Raw genomic sequence first — 11,585 nt, forward strand, 5'->3', positions numbered from 1 at the left:
CACCTTTTTAAACTAACTGGAAATAAATTTTCATATCCAAGTCGATATTCAAGTTAAGACTTAAATGTAAGTAGAGCGTCAACGCCCCGCGCGATCTCGTACTCGTAAATTTAGCGGGCGCGAGCTAGCTAGCTAGCATCATCCCTCCTTAGGTCCTCCTATGGCCTACGTGTGTGATTTGATTCATTGAATTGTTAATTACTAAGTACCATTCTAAGGCGTACACCCCCCCAAAAAAAAATCACGACCAAGAACAAAAGAGAAAAGGAAAGCGAGAAGGGTGAAATATGATATCATTTTGTTAATATGATGTCAAAATCTATCACAAAGTTGGATTTTTTAAGTAAAAGTGTCGAATTTTTTGCTTGCTCGCTTTGCTCGCTCGCAACAGTACTTTTTATTACTTTTACGCGATACGCCATATCGAGCCCCCTAAAAAATTTTGGCTCATATTACGCCACTGTTGCCATCAATATTGAAAAATTAGCCTGAGATAGCATGAGATATAGAGCATCTAGAATCCTAAAGCTTCCTGTATGGGCCCTTTAAGCGAGACCTGGACCCCGGCCGTAAGGGACTTCGCGCTCGTGATGTGCGCTTCGCGCATATCAAGTTGGAGTCTCCAGTTTGCTTGGGGATCCAGGCGGGAGAATCTCCAGATCACTAAAGGTTCTTGGGGTTGGAGTCTCTGTCGATGTTTGAAATACTACGAATGGAATATGGCAACTGATTTCACAAGGATGGCCCAGCATGTGCAAATGACCGATCCTCCATGATTTCTTGGATTTAGGAACTGCAAGCAATTTTGAATCAGAAGATCTTAAACGTCGCGGGGGGGGGGATGTATATGGCATCAACAGATTAACAGTATATCCTGGAGACCAAAAGCTAATTCGGTCTCTGTTATATTGGTTGTTCCGCTAAACTCCTTTGGCTCCGTTCGCATTTCAACGAAAATTTTCACTGACTACTTGTTATACTGAAATCCTTGTATCTTCTTTGCTCAAAGCAAGTTTGTCAGTGAAAATTACCGACAAGAAACATCCACCTAATAAGGTATATAGATTTCTTTGTATGCGTACATTGACCAATATTTAAAAGAATCTTGAATCTTGTAAGGCGAGATTTCTTTCTATCAGTTTATTTTCAAGAGTACCTTACTCAACAACTTAAAGAAGTTAAACAGTCCGTTATTTCAGCGCATGAAATCTCGTCTGATTCATCATTTCTACGCAAATTTACAGCTTAGAATAATACTTACTAACTTAGAATTACCAGCGAAATGGAAACGATAGTGGAAGAAATCGTAGCAGTTGAAGACTTAAAGGTATGATAAACGAATATAGACTAATGTCGTACGTTTGACTCACTTACAACCGAAAATAACTTCTTAAAAGTTCGCGAAAATACAGTACAGTCCCATTAATGTCATTTAATGTAAGTTGGGCCTAGTTACTAGTACTATCAGTTTTTGGCACTCTAGGCGACACCCCAATACTTACCCGTGTTAATAAACTGGGACTCCACTCACGCGCATTTGGGCCGCCCTAGCTTAGAACTAAGCAATATTATCTAGAAATTGTTAAACTGTAGTCATAAAATATGTTCTATTAAATAAATTGATAATGTTTAATCGGTACTCACCGGTTCTTTTGTTGCATTTCAGACCATTTCTCACAATTCTTCGACTTCGTAAATATTTGCGGCAAATTTTGTCGCCATAGACAGCTATACGTCCATCTTTATTAATAAATGGAGCGCCCTTTACGATAGTTGTTAATGCCGCGGAGAAATCGTTAGGCATTTTGGCCTGTGTTCAACTTTCAAGGCGTTCTTTCTGTTTTATTTTTTATATTGAAGATTGTGCATTTGTTGAATAGCGCCGTCTACGTCAGGTATGAGATCGAGTGTATAAATACACTCGTCCAAAATAATTATGATTCCGACCTGGCGCTTATTAACTTCAATCTCTTTCACCTAAATTAGCGATGAATGCTAGCATTATAAAATATATATTATTAACGTCTGACGAAAAGAATAATCAACCGATCAGCTGACGAGAACGCGAATCACGTGATCTTCATATCAGCTTCGATCGCGAGTCAGAAGTGAAGAGCAACTGCCCAGAAAATCAGGAAAAAGCCGTGAAAATGTAAGTTCCCCTTCATTTCTTTCATTTTTTTGTTGTTGCTAACGATGCATTTACACTATAAAATTATAATTTAAATAAGACAAGAGAAAGGAATATAGCTTGTACTTGTGATATAATATAGAAATATCCTGTTCTCAGAGATTTCTAACCAAAAATACTACTGATGTCGCCTATGAGGTCCATACATGTAATGTTTGGACCTCATTGGTACTAGGAGTGGTTTTTGGTAAGCTTAATGCAACAATGAGGTCCAAACATTACATGTATGGACCTCATAGGCGACATCTGTAGTATTTTGTGTCAGAAATCTTTGTGAAGATGATTATTTGTGTATTATAACACAAGTACGAGCTATTGTACTGTCTATTAGTATTAGACTATTCATTAAATTTTTGTTTAAGAAAGTTAAAGCATTGTTAGCAATAAAAAAAATTGAAAGAAATGAAGGGGAACTTACATTTTGACGACTTTTTACAGATTTTATTGCCAGTTGCTCTTCACTTCTGACTCGCGATCGAAGCTGATATGCAGATCACGTGATACGCGTTCTCGTCAGCTGATCGGTTGGTTATTCTTTTCGCCAGACGTTGATAATTATATATTTCATAATGCTAGCATTCATCGCAAATTTAGGTGAAAGAGATTGAATTTAAACAGCGCAAGCTTTAATTTTCTCAAAAATAACATTTAATTGAATGCACAAGTTTCGCCTTGGAACAAGTAGGATCATTTGGTCCCATGTTTGCGTAACTACGGGGGTAGGGGCGGGGTGTCCCTACCACTACACCCACTAGCCAGCAATTATTGTTTTTTCTCTTTTTTTTAAACCAAAATACCTCCTCCCCCCCCCAAAAAAAAAAAAGGGTTAAAGAGAAAGAGAATTGAGGAACACAATATGCTTTAATTTTTCCTCTTTTACTGTTTAACGAGACTTGTAATCAAATATTAAATGGGGCTTAATTAGAACTGCCTTTTTTAAGTCAATTAATAAAAAATATTCCTCCTCTGGATTTGAGCTTTCATGAAATATGAATCTTTTTCATGACTACCGAAAACGCTAAAAATTTCCAAATTTTTAATTGGTATATAAAGCTTTAGCTCATGCGTTGCGCCCGTCTTATTTTAATGTTATACAATTTTATGCTTTTAATGAATTTCTAATTCTCAGATCTTGTCGCAATCCGATTGGTAGCTATAATGAATGATTATTATGTTTCATGAATTGTTCAAAATGTGTCTCTCTATCAGTTTTGAATATTTAAAAAAAATGTCAGCTCGTGCTTTTTGCTCGCAATATTTTGATTAGTAAGAATTTCTTCTCTTGTATATGCGAGTTTGAGTAAATAACTAGAGAGAGAGGGGGGGGGGTCCCTCAGCTACTTGTCCTCGCTTATTCCCAATTTTTTTTTATATTATACTCGTGTTCAGAGTGTTTCAAAGTCTTTTCTGATTTTTTTTACACTTTTTATTGTCTCGGAGCTTCCCTCTATTTCTTTTAACTATGATGTAGCCCTTTTTACTTGTTTCAATTCTTTTATGTCTCATTTCATTGAAAACATAATTATTAAACTGACTGACTTTATTACGAAATTTTGATATTATTTTGTCTTGTTTGTTTGGCTTTCTTTTTTTCTTCTTATCCTTCTTCTTACTTTTTCCCTTTCCTTATTTTCTCTTTTATTTCATTTCATGAGGCATCCGCCAACTTATATACAACAACAACAAACATATTTATTTGGTGGTGTGCCCCTCTAAAAAGGGAGGAAAATAGGAAGGAAAAAAAGAAGAAGGGAAGGGGAAAAAAAAGAAAAAAAAAGAAAGATGATGATGATGAAAATTATCTTGGTGATGATGATGGTGGTGGTGATGGTGGCGGTGATGATGATGATGATGGTGGTAGTGGTGATGATGATGAGAATGAAGTTGGTGATGATGGTGATGATGATGACTAGATGTAATTTTGTTATTTTGTCTTTGAAAAAAATAAGTAGTGCATAGGTGAATTTATTTAAAGTTAATTATGAAAATAGCAGAAAAAATAATTTGAAAAATTGGTATGCGTTATCAGGAAAAATCCATCCCCCACCAAAAAAAAATTAAAGGTGAGATTTTTTTAATAATTATTTGTGACGGCGTAGGCCTTTGCGAGCAGCTATATCGGATATAATTATGGTAAAAAGTAAATGAAATGTCAAGAAATACGTGATAATGACTTTTATTGTACATTCAGTATATCAATAGATAACTTCATACTCTCTCCAAAAAGAAAAAAGTGGGTCATTACGGACCATTAAAAATGGGACATTTTGGCATTTTATATTACATAGAATATTGAGCAACTGCTCGTTTATGACGTCACAAATCAAGCATTCGAAATTCTACTAACTCCATTTTTTTTAAATAACACCTTCACCGATGTTTTGAAATTATTTTTCTTTGGCCTATATTTTCACAATCTTTTTATCAAGGTGAAATTCCCCTTTACAAAACAGTATCCGCATGATCAGTGTGTAGCGGTAAATTATTCACCTGATAACTATAGACCTATCTATAATTCATGCGGCTATGTTTAATAATATATTGCTGTGAATAGAATGAATGTCATTAAAAACATAATCTCACTGATCACTAATGCCAGCTCGACGCGCGAACTGAAAAAATATATTTTCTGCCCCGATAATTTGATAACCCTAACCTAACCCAATTTCTAAGTATTTTTATCATAAACAGGATAACTATAGACAATTAATTGAAAACTTGATATTCTTTTGCGAAAATGAATATGAAGGACAACTTTTTAATAAAGAACACAGTTTTAGAGCGTGATTTATACAACCCCTTAATCCTGTCACTGTCGGTATGACATGAAGCAGTTGGAACTTTCTGATTCCATCAGCTTAATAATTTTTGCAACAGGCGCCAGTCCAACAGACAGACATTTGCCCAAACAGACAACATCTCAACCTCTGCTCATTTCTTTTTGCACGGACACATAAAATCTCGACCTACCCATCACTTTTCTCACTATTTTCTCCTCCCTTTTATTTTCCATTAATTTTTCTTTCGTTCACTTTTTTTCTGTCCTCTTTTTCCTTCTTTTTTTTTTTTCTCGTCTCACCGCTTTTCCTCATCCCCCAGCCCCCGACGCCCACGCAGATTCGCAAACAATATCAAGTGTACTGTTAGGCAAGGGCGGAAATCTCTCCCCAAAGGTAGCCGGGACCAGGGGCTGGAAAATTTGACAAGAAAAAAACAAACAAACAAAAACAAAAAAGAAGGTATATCACCCCAAAAAGAAGGTCATCTTGACCAAAAGAAATTTGATAAGCAAACAAGCAAAAAAAAAGGGCACCCCAAAAGTAAGATCGTCTCTTCCAAAATACATATTTTATTTCGATTTTGAATGAAAAGACCAAAAATAGTAGGGGGATGACATTTCATAATGTGCCCCCCTACTATTCTAGGTAAGGGGGACATGTCCCCCTGGAATTTGCGCCCATGTGGGTGGGGGGTGTTGCGCCTCCCTTTCGGAATCATTATGGAAGAGTGTAAATACTCGCTGTGATTACGATCTCATACCTATAAAAAAAAAATAGAACAGCTACGCCTTGAACACAGGCCAAAATGCCTAACGATTTCTCCGCGGCATTAACAACTATCGTAAAGGGCGCTCCATTTATAAATAAAGATGGACGTGTAGCTGTCTATGGCGACAAGATTTGCCGCGAATATTTCCCAAGAATTGTGAGAATTGGGCTGAAAATGCAACAAAGAACCGGTGAGTACCGATCAAACAGTATCAAGCTATTTAATGAAATATATTTTATCAGTATAGTTTAACAATTTCTAGATAATAAACTTTAGTTCTAAGCTAGGGCGGCCCAAATGCGTGTGAGTGGAGTCCCAGTTTATTAACACGGGTAAGTATTGCGGTGTTGCCTAGAGTGGCTTAATGCACTTTACAAAAAAGTGTTGCGTAATTTCTAAACCAATTAGATCTAGATCTACCCGGGCATTGCAAATTTGGTCTCAGAAGATACGCACACCTTGACAGTAAACAGTCACTGAGTGGCAGAGTCACAAAATTTCTTGCGGTCGCGTAGTGATGAAATTCGTCAAGGGGGTCAAATTGACCCCTCCTAAATTAAATAAGGGTTGAATTTTAAGTAGACTACAAAGACAGCATTAATACATATTTTAATTGTTAAAAATGAATTCCTTGTCCAAAATAACATACATGTTATCACAAAAATCACTGAAATAGCTTATGCAGAAGCCAAGATATAGGCCTACAATTTTGACGAAAATCATTGGTGGGGGTCAACATCACAACGTTTTTGCCCCAAATCATTTTTTTCTTCTTCCGTTGAGTACAGTCCTCTTTACAGAGTATAGTCGTACTTGAGCGTTTTGGGGGGCACCCCCTCAAAATTGGACCGATTTTTCTGAAAAAGGTGTCAAAATGCTCAGGAGCACAAACTGCATCTATAGAGCTGGTCCTCTCTGTGATTTGAAACATTATTTTCACCCTATTGGTGAAATGCTTGTTTTTATCATTTTGCATGCAGAAAAATGAGCAACTGTACAATGCTGAGCTGGCACAGGGGAGGGTGACCGTCGGGACTCAGTTTCAGTATGCTTGGTGTCTGGTGAGAAGTCGTTACAGGGATGACATGAGGAGAGGGGTCGTACTCCTGGAGGAACTCCTGCATGGCGGAAGCCCTCAGGTCCAACGGGATTGCCTTTTCTATCTAGCCATCGGATATTACAGGCTGAAGGTAAGACTTTAGGTAGGCTGTTGGAACCTTGCATCTCAAACTGAAAAAAAGTTTAGGACAGCTCAGGTAAAGTGGTATTCTAGAATTATGGTAAAGATGGCAACAGAAAAAAAAATTGGGTGGGTGAGGGGGGGGGGTTGCTTTTCACAAGTACATGAAACTACATGAAAGGAAAATGAAACCTTTGTAACAAGAAAGCATGTGTGAAAACAGAAAAAATCAAAGAAACAGATCAACAAAAGTTTGAGAAAAATCAGACAAATAATGAAAAAGTTATGAGCATTTGAATATTGCGATCACTAATGCTATGGAGATCCTCTGATTGGCAATGCGATAAAGATGTGTGATGTCACTTGTGAACAGCTTTCCCATTACTTTAGTATATATTTTATTTAAACTGCCTCTTTGATCACATCTATCAGTAGATCATGTATTCTTACTATAGGAGTGCATGTAATACAGATTATCAAAGAATACATTATAATTAAAGAGTTTGTATCACCATAAGAAAGAACAAAGAACATTTTGGGGGTATTTTTTAGTCCACTAAAGGGAAAGTTGTTCACATGTGACATCACACATCTTTGTCGCATTGCCAATGGGAAGATCCCCATAAAATTAGTGATCGCAATATTGAAATGCTCATGACTTTCTCATTATTTGTCTGATTTTTCTCAAACTTTCTTTGTTCTTCTTCTTTGATTTTTCTGTTTTCACCCAAGCCCACTTGTTCCAAAGGTTTCATTCCCCTTTAACTTACAACATTGGATAAGCTTTAACATTGCAATGAATGGGGATTTTCCAAGGCTCCCTTTTACGTTTCCAGGAATCTTTTGTGCATTTCTGAGCCCCCATACATATTTTTAATGGATGGCAACTTTTTAATGTCCCAAAATAGTCTTCTTATTCGTGTAGAGCACTCTTTCTTAGCAAATGAATATTACCACTTGTATAGAGCTATTTTCTCTGTGAGTGAAAGCTTTTCTCGATCTAGCCGTTTTCAAATTTTAAGGTTTTTTTGTAGATACAAGGATTTAGCAGCCCACTGACAATATGATCTTTGATAAATAATAAGCATTCGATCAGTTGGCAGCTTAGTAAGATATTTAAGAGATATTGTCTCGGGCCGTGTTTCGTGCAACTTGTTTGCAATCAATTGGACATTTGAATTTAATTCCTTTATTGTTAAATTTCTTCTACATGTACCATAGCAAATTGTTATAGTTTACCTTCTTCATGAAACAGAACAGTAATGAATGTAAAATTTTCTCTAGATTGCCAGACTTGATGTTGATTTTTTACATAAATTTGACTTAAAATTTACAAATTTCTTGCAGTGGCATCTATGATGAGCATGGTTGTTGGAATCTGAGCCTGTGCAGATAAATATCAATTGTATTAAAATCTCAAACCCACTGATGTCAGCTCTTCAACGATTTCCTGACATCACTCAATGCATGCAGACTGGTTTCCAAACACTGAGCTTTATTGGTGATAATAGTGGACAAATAGGATTCCATCTTTAAGACAACATGTGTATAATGATAATATTTCGTTGTATCAGAGGATTTTGAATTCAAACTTGAAGTAATAATCTTAAGTCTGCAAAAAACCTCGTACAGGCTTTAAAATCCTTTCAGTTTTACTTTCATTGTGTTTGTGTTTTTTTCTTCAGGACTATACAAATGCCTTGAAGTTTGTCCAAGGCCTACTTCAAATTGAACCCAACAACAGGCAAGGAGCTGATCTTGAAAAACTCATCAAAAAGAAGATGAATAAAGGTAATTACTATCCCTATCAAGGCAAATGCCTGTCAAATAAAGCAAATTGAAATATAGATGGTGACAATATTGACTGGACGATATTACTTGAATTATAACATGATACCTATGTGCCACACCAAAGTCGAAAATAGGGGGCTCTGGAACCAAAATTTGGTTTTAAAATGGGGGTCTTTGGAAGTACTCTAGGATCAACGATTGCTAAAAATGCAATGCTCTGTAACTGACCATATCAGAAAATAGGGGTGTCTGGAACTAATTAGATCGTAGTGGCCTATACATATCTCAATGTAGTGACTGTGTAAAAGCAAAGTGCAAATGTGTCAGGCTAGATTCATATCGGTCTAGCGCTACATGTACTAGCTGCGAGCGTAAGACTAGAACCGGAGCAGGGCGCGGGGAGCTTCAGCAGCCCAGCGCTGATCGAGCTCCCCGTGCCGACTTGCTGAGTAGTTCATGATGGGTGCGCACTTGAACAAAATACCACAAATTTAAGGGTCTCTGGAGTGGAAAAAAAATGGAATTTCTATGGCTTTCTAAATTGGTGATGGAAATTTAGGTTGAAAATGGGGGTTTCGACAAAGGCACATACGTACCCCCCTCCCCTCGGTGTGGACAACCATGAAGCAATTACACGTACCTCCTTGTTAAAACTGCATCCATAAAATATGGGTTTGGGTTTGTACATGATACAATGCTTGTAATTCTTTTGCAGTTTGCTGTATGTTAGCTAAAAATTCAAGTTCTTTGATTTTAGTTTTCGACTCAATAACTGATATTCAATGTATGCTGTACACACAAATTTCCTTCTTAATGAAACCTACTTTGTTCAGCATAATAGGTATGCTTGTTCAACATGTGTAATTTTATTTCCAGATGGACTTCTCGGGATGGCAATCGTAGGCGGAGCAGCTGTAGCCCTTGCCGGTCTAGTAGGAGCAGGAATCGCCCTAGCAAAGAAATAGAACTCTCTTGCACATCATTTCCAAAGAAAAGATATTGTTAATAATCTTTTTGCAAATATCAAACTCTGATGTGAATAATATATCAAGCAAAGGAAGTTCAAAGAATTTGCCGATTGATAAGACATGGTTGTGAGAATTGTACCGTATACACACTAGTGAAACAGGACAACTCCTCGAGGGGGAACCTCTCCTTTAGATACAATCCCCTGGAACATTTTGTCCAACACTTTTCTTACACCTTTCAAATGCATGCACACTGTTTATTTCATATTAATGGATTTATTTTCAGACGGGCTTCTTGGAATGGCAATAGTTGGTGGTGCAGCCGTAGCGGTGGCAGGACTAGTCGGAGCAGGAATTGCTCTTGCAAAGAAGAAATAGCACTTCCACAGGTACCATATCATCTTTGATAGTCAGGACATTTTCTAAATCATCTCTCAAAAATGCAACTGTAATGCCAATGAAGAGTTCGAAGGCCTTTCTGATGGAATAAAATGTGTGACAGTGGGGGGTTTAGTCATCAGGGATGCCAGTTTTCAGGCAAAAGCCTGAATTCAGGCTCTGGCCATTTATTTTCAGGCCATAGTTTTAGCACTTTTGTGTACAAATTTGTATTCTAGGTGATTTTCAGGCCCTCTGATCAATTCCAACTGGCATCCCTAAACCCGTTGTCTTCTGAAGAACTGTCATTCCCATAGACTTGTACAGGGGCAATCCGGTCCCATTATGCAATGGATTTGTTAAGCGAGTTCAGACTGAAAATGTGCATCTCGGTATGACTGTCAAGAAAATGCTCGCCACCATTGCTCCTATGAGGAAATTTCTTTGCATAACTACATTTTAACATGTCAATCATCGCTGGAGCCTGTCAGCTTTCTATCAAAGTATTTTTTGTATGTTAACTCAACCTGTTCCAGTTTCAAGTTATTTGTCACTCATTCCAACTTACATGTTTCTTGGTGAATGGGACTGCAGTACCTCCTCTATATGGCTTTATATAAACATAAATTGTTATTGTAATTAACTGTGCATGGGAATTTTTAAACACTAATAGATGTGCTTAGTTAAGATTGAAATACTCGAAATTGCTCAGATTTTCTTTCACAACACTGAGTTTCAACTCAACAAAGCTTCATTTGTGTTCTGTTGCCATTTTTCTTTTCTTTTAGTTTGTTTTTTGGGCCATCATGAAATGATGAAAAGTGGCCTGTGTTTACCTAGCTATAAACCATTATTAAAAAAGGAATAGTAAACAGTTTTTCATCAAACTGATTAAATATGTATTATTAACATAATTCTTAAATCTGTCCGTGATTGGAGCTTAAGGGGATTTGTGGACAGGGAGTGAGTTCCACAGCCGAGTCGTCCTTGGTATTGAGATTGACGGAGAGAAGTGCAAGTTTGCAAGTTTTCATTTTTTTGGTCCAATATTACGACTTCTCGATCATACCACACATAGATGGTGGGCCATTTGAAAGCCTGCAGAGAATACTAAATAATAAAAAAGGCCTTTTAAATTTTGTACACATGACCCAATCAAAACTTACAAGTAACATGGGCCCCGCTGCTTAAAAGTTACTATTTAAACTTTGCTACCATTTTCAAACTAACATGGTAAAGTGGCTCAAAAACCTATAGAAATCAAGATATCACGTAGTTACCATTTGATGGCCAAGTCACTATTTCAATAGTACCGTTTCTGCAACAGGTACCAAGTTACAGCTCCTGGGCGGTATTCTGATTATTATAAGGTCAGCCACTATGACTGATTAACCTAGACGTAAAATGGTTCCTAGGTAATTGGTTATGTACCAGCTTAGGGTCCTGTCGAGTTTAGACGGGAGTTACCATACCTAGGTTTAACCCTAGTCTAAACTAGAATTTTAAACCACACTTATATGGAATGTTG

General features: G+C 37.0%; 1 protein-coding gene across 2 annotated transcripts; it reads left to right on the top strand.

Annotated features, from left to right (window-relative positions):
- Nucleotides 1-1,180: 1,180 nt before the first annotated feature.
- Nucleotides 1,181-11,045, top strand: LOC135157039 (mitochondrial fission 1 protein-like). 2 transcript variants are annotated; one of them, XM_064111437.1, is made up of 4 exons: nt 1,181-1,327; nt 6,721-6,930; nt 8,606-8,711; nt 9,966-11,045. In XM_064111437.1, the coding sequence occupies exons 1-4, from the start codon at nt 1,283-1,285 to the stop codon at nt 10,055-10,057; spliced, it is 453 nt and encodes a 150-aa protein (XP_063967507.1). In that variant the 5' UTR covers nt 1,181-1,282; the 3' UTR covers nt 10,058-11,045. The 2 variants fall into 2 exon arrangements, with proteins under 2 accessions (XP_063967507.1, XP_063967508.1); XM_064111438.1 differs by having other exon boundaries at nt 1,195-1,327; nt 9,588-11,045.
- Nucleotides 11,046-11,585: the final 540 nt, after the last annotated feature.

The sequence above is a fragment of the Lytechinus pictus genome, chromosome 16 (genome assembly GCF_037042905.1).
Source record: "Lytechinus pictus isolate F3 Inbred chromosome 16, Lp3.0, whole genome shotgun sequence".
NCBI classification, from domain to species: Eukaryota; Metazoa; Echinodermata; class Echinoidea; order Temnopleuroida; family Toxopneustidae; genus Lytechinus; species Lytechinus pictus.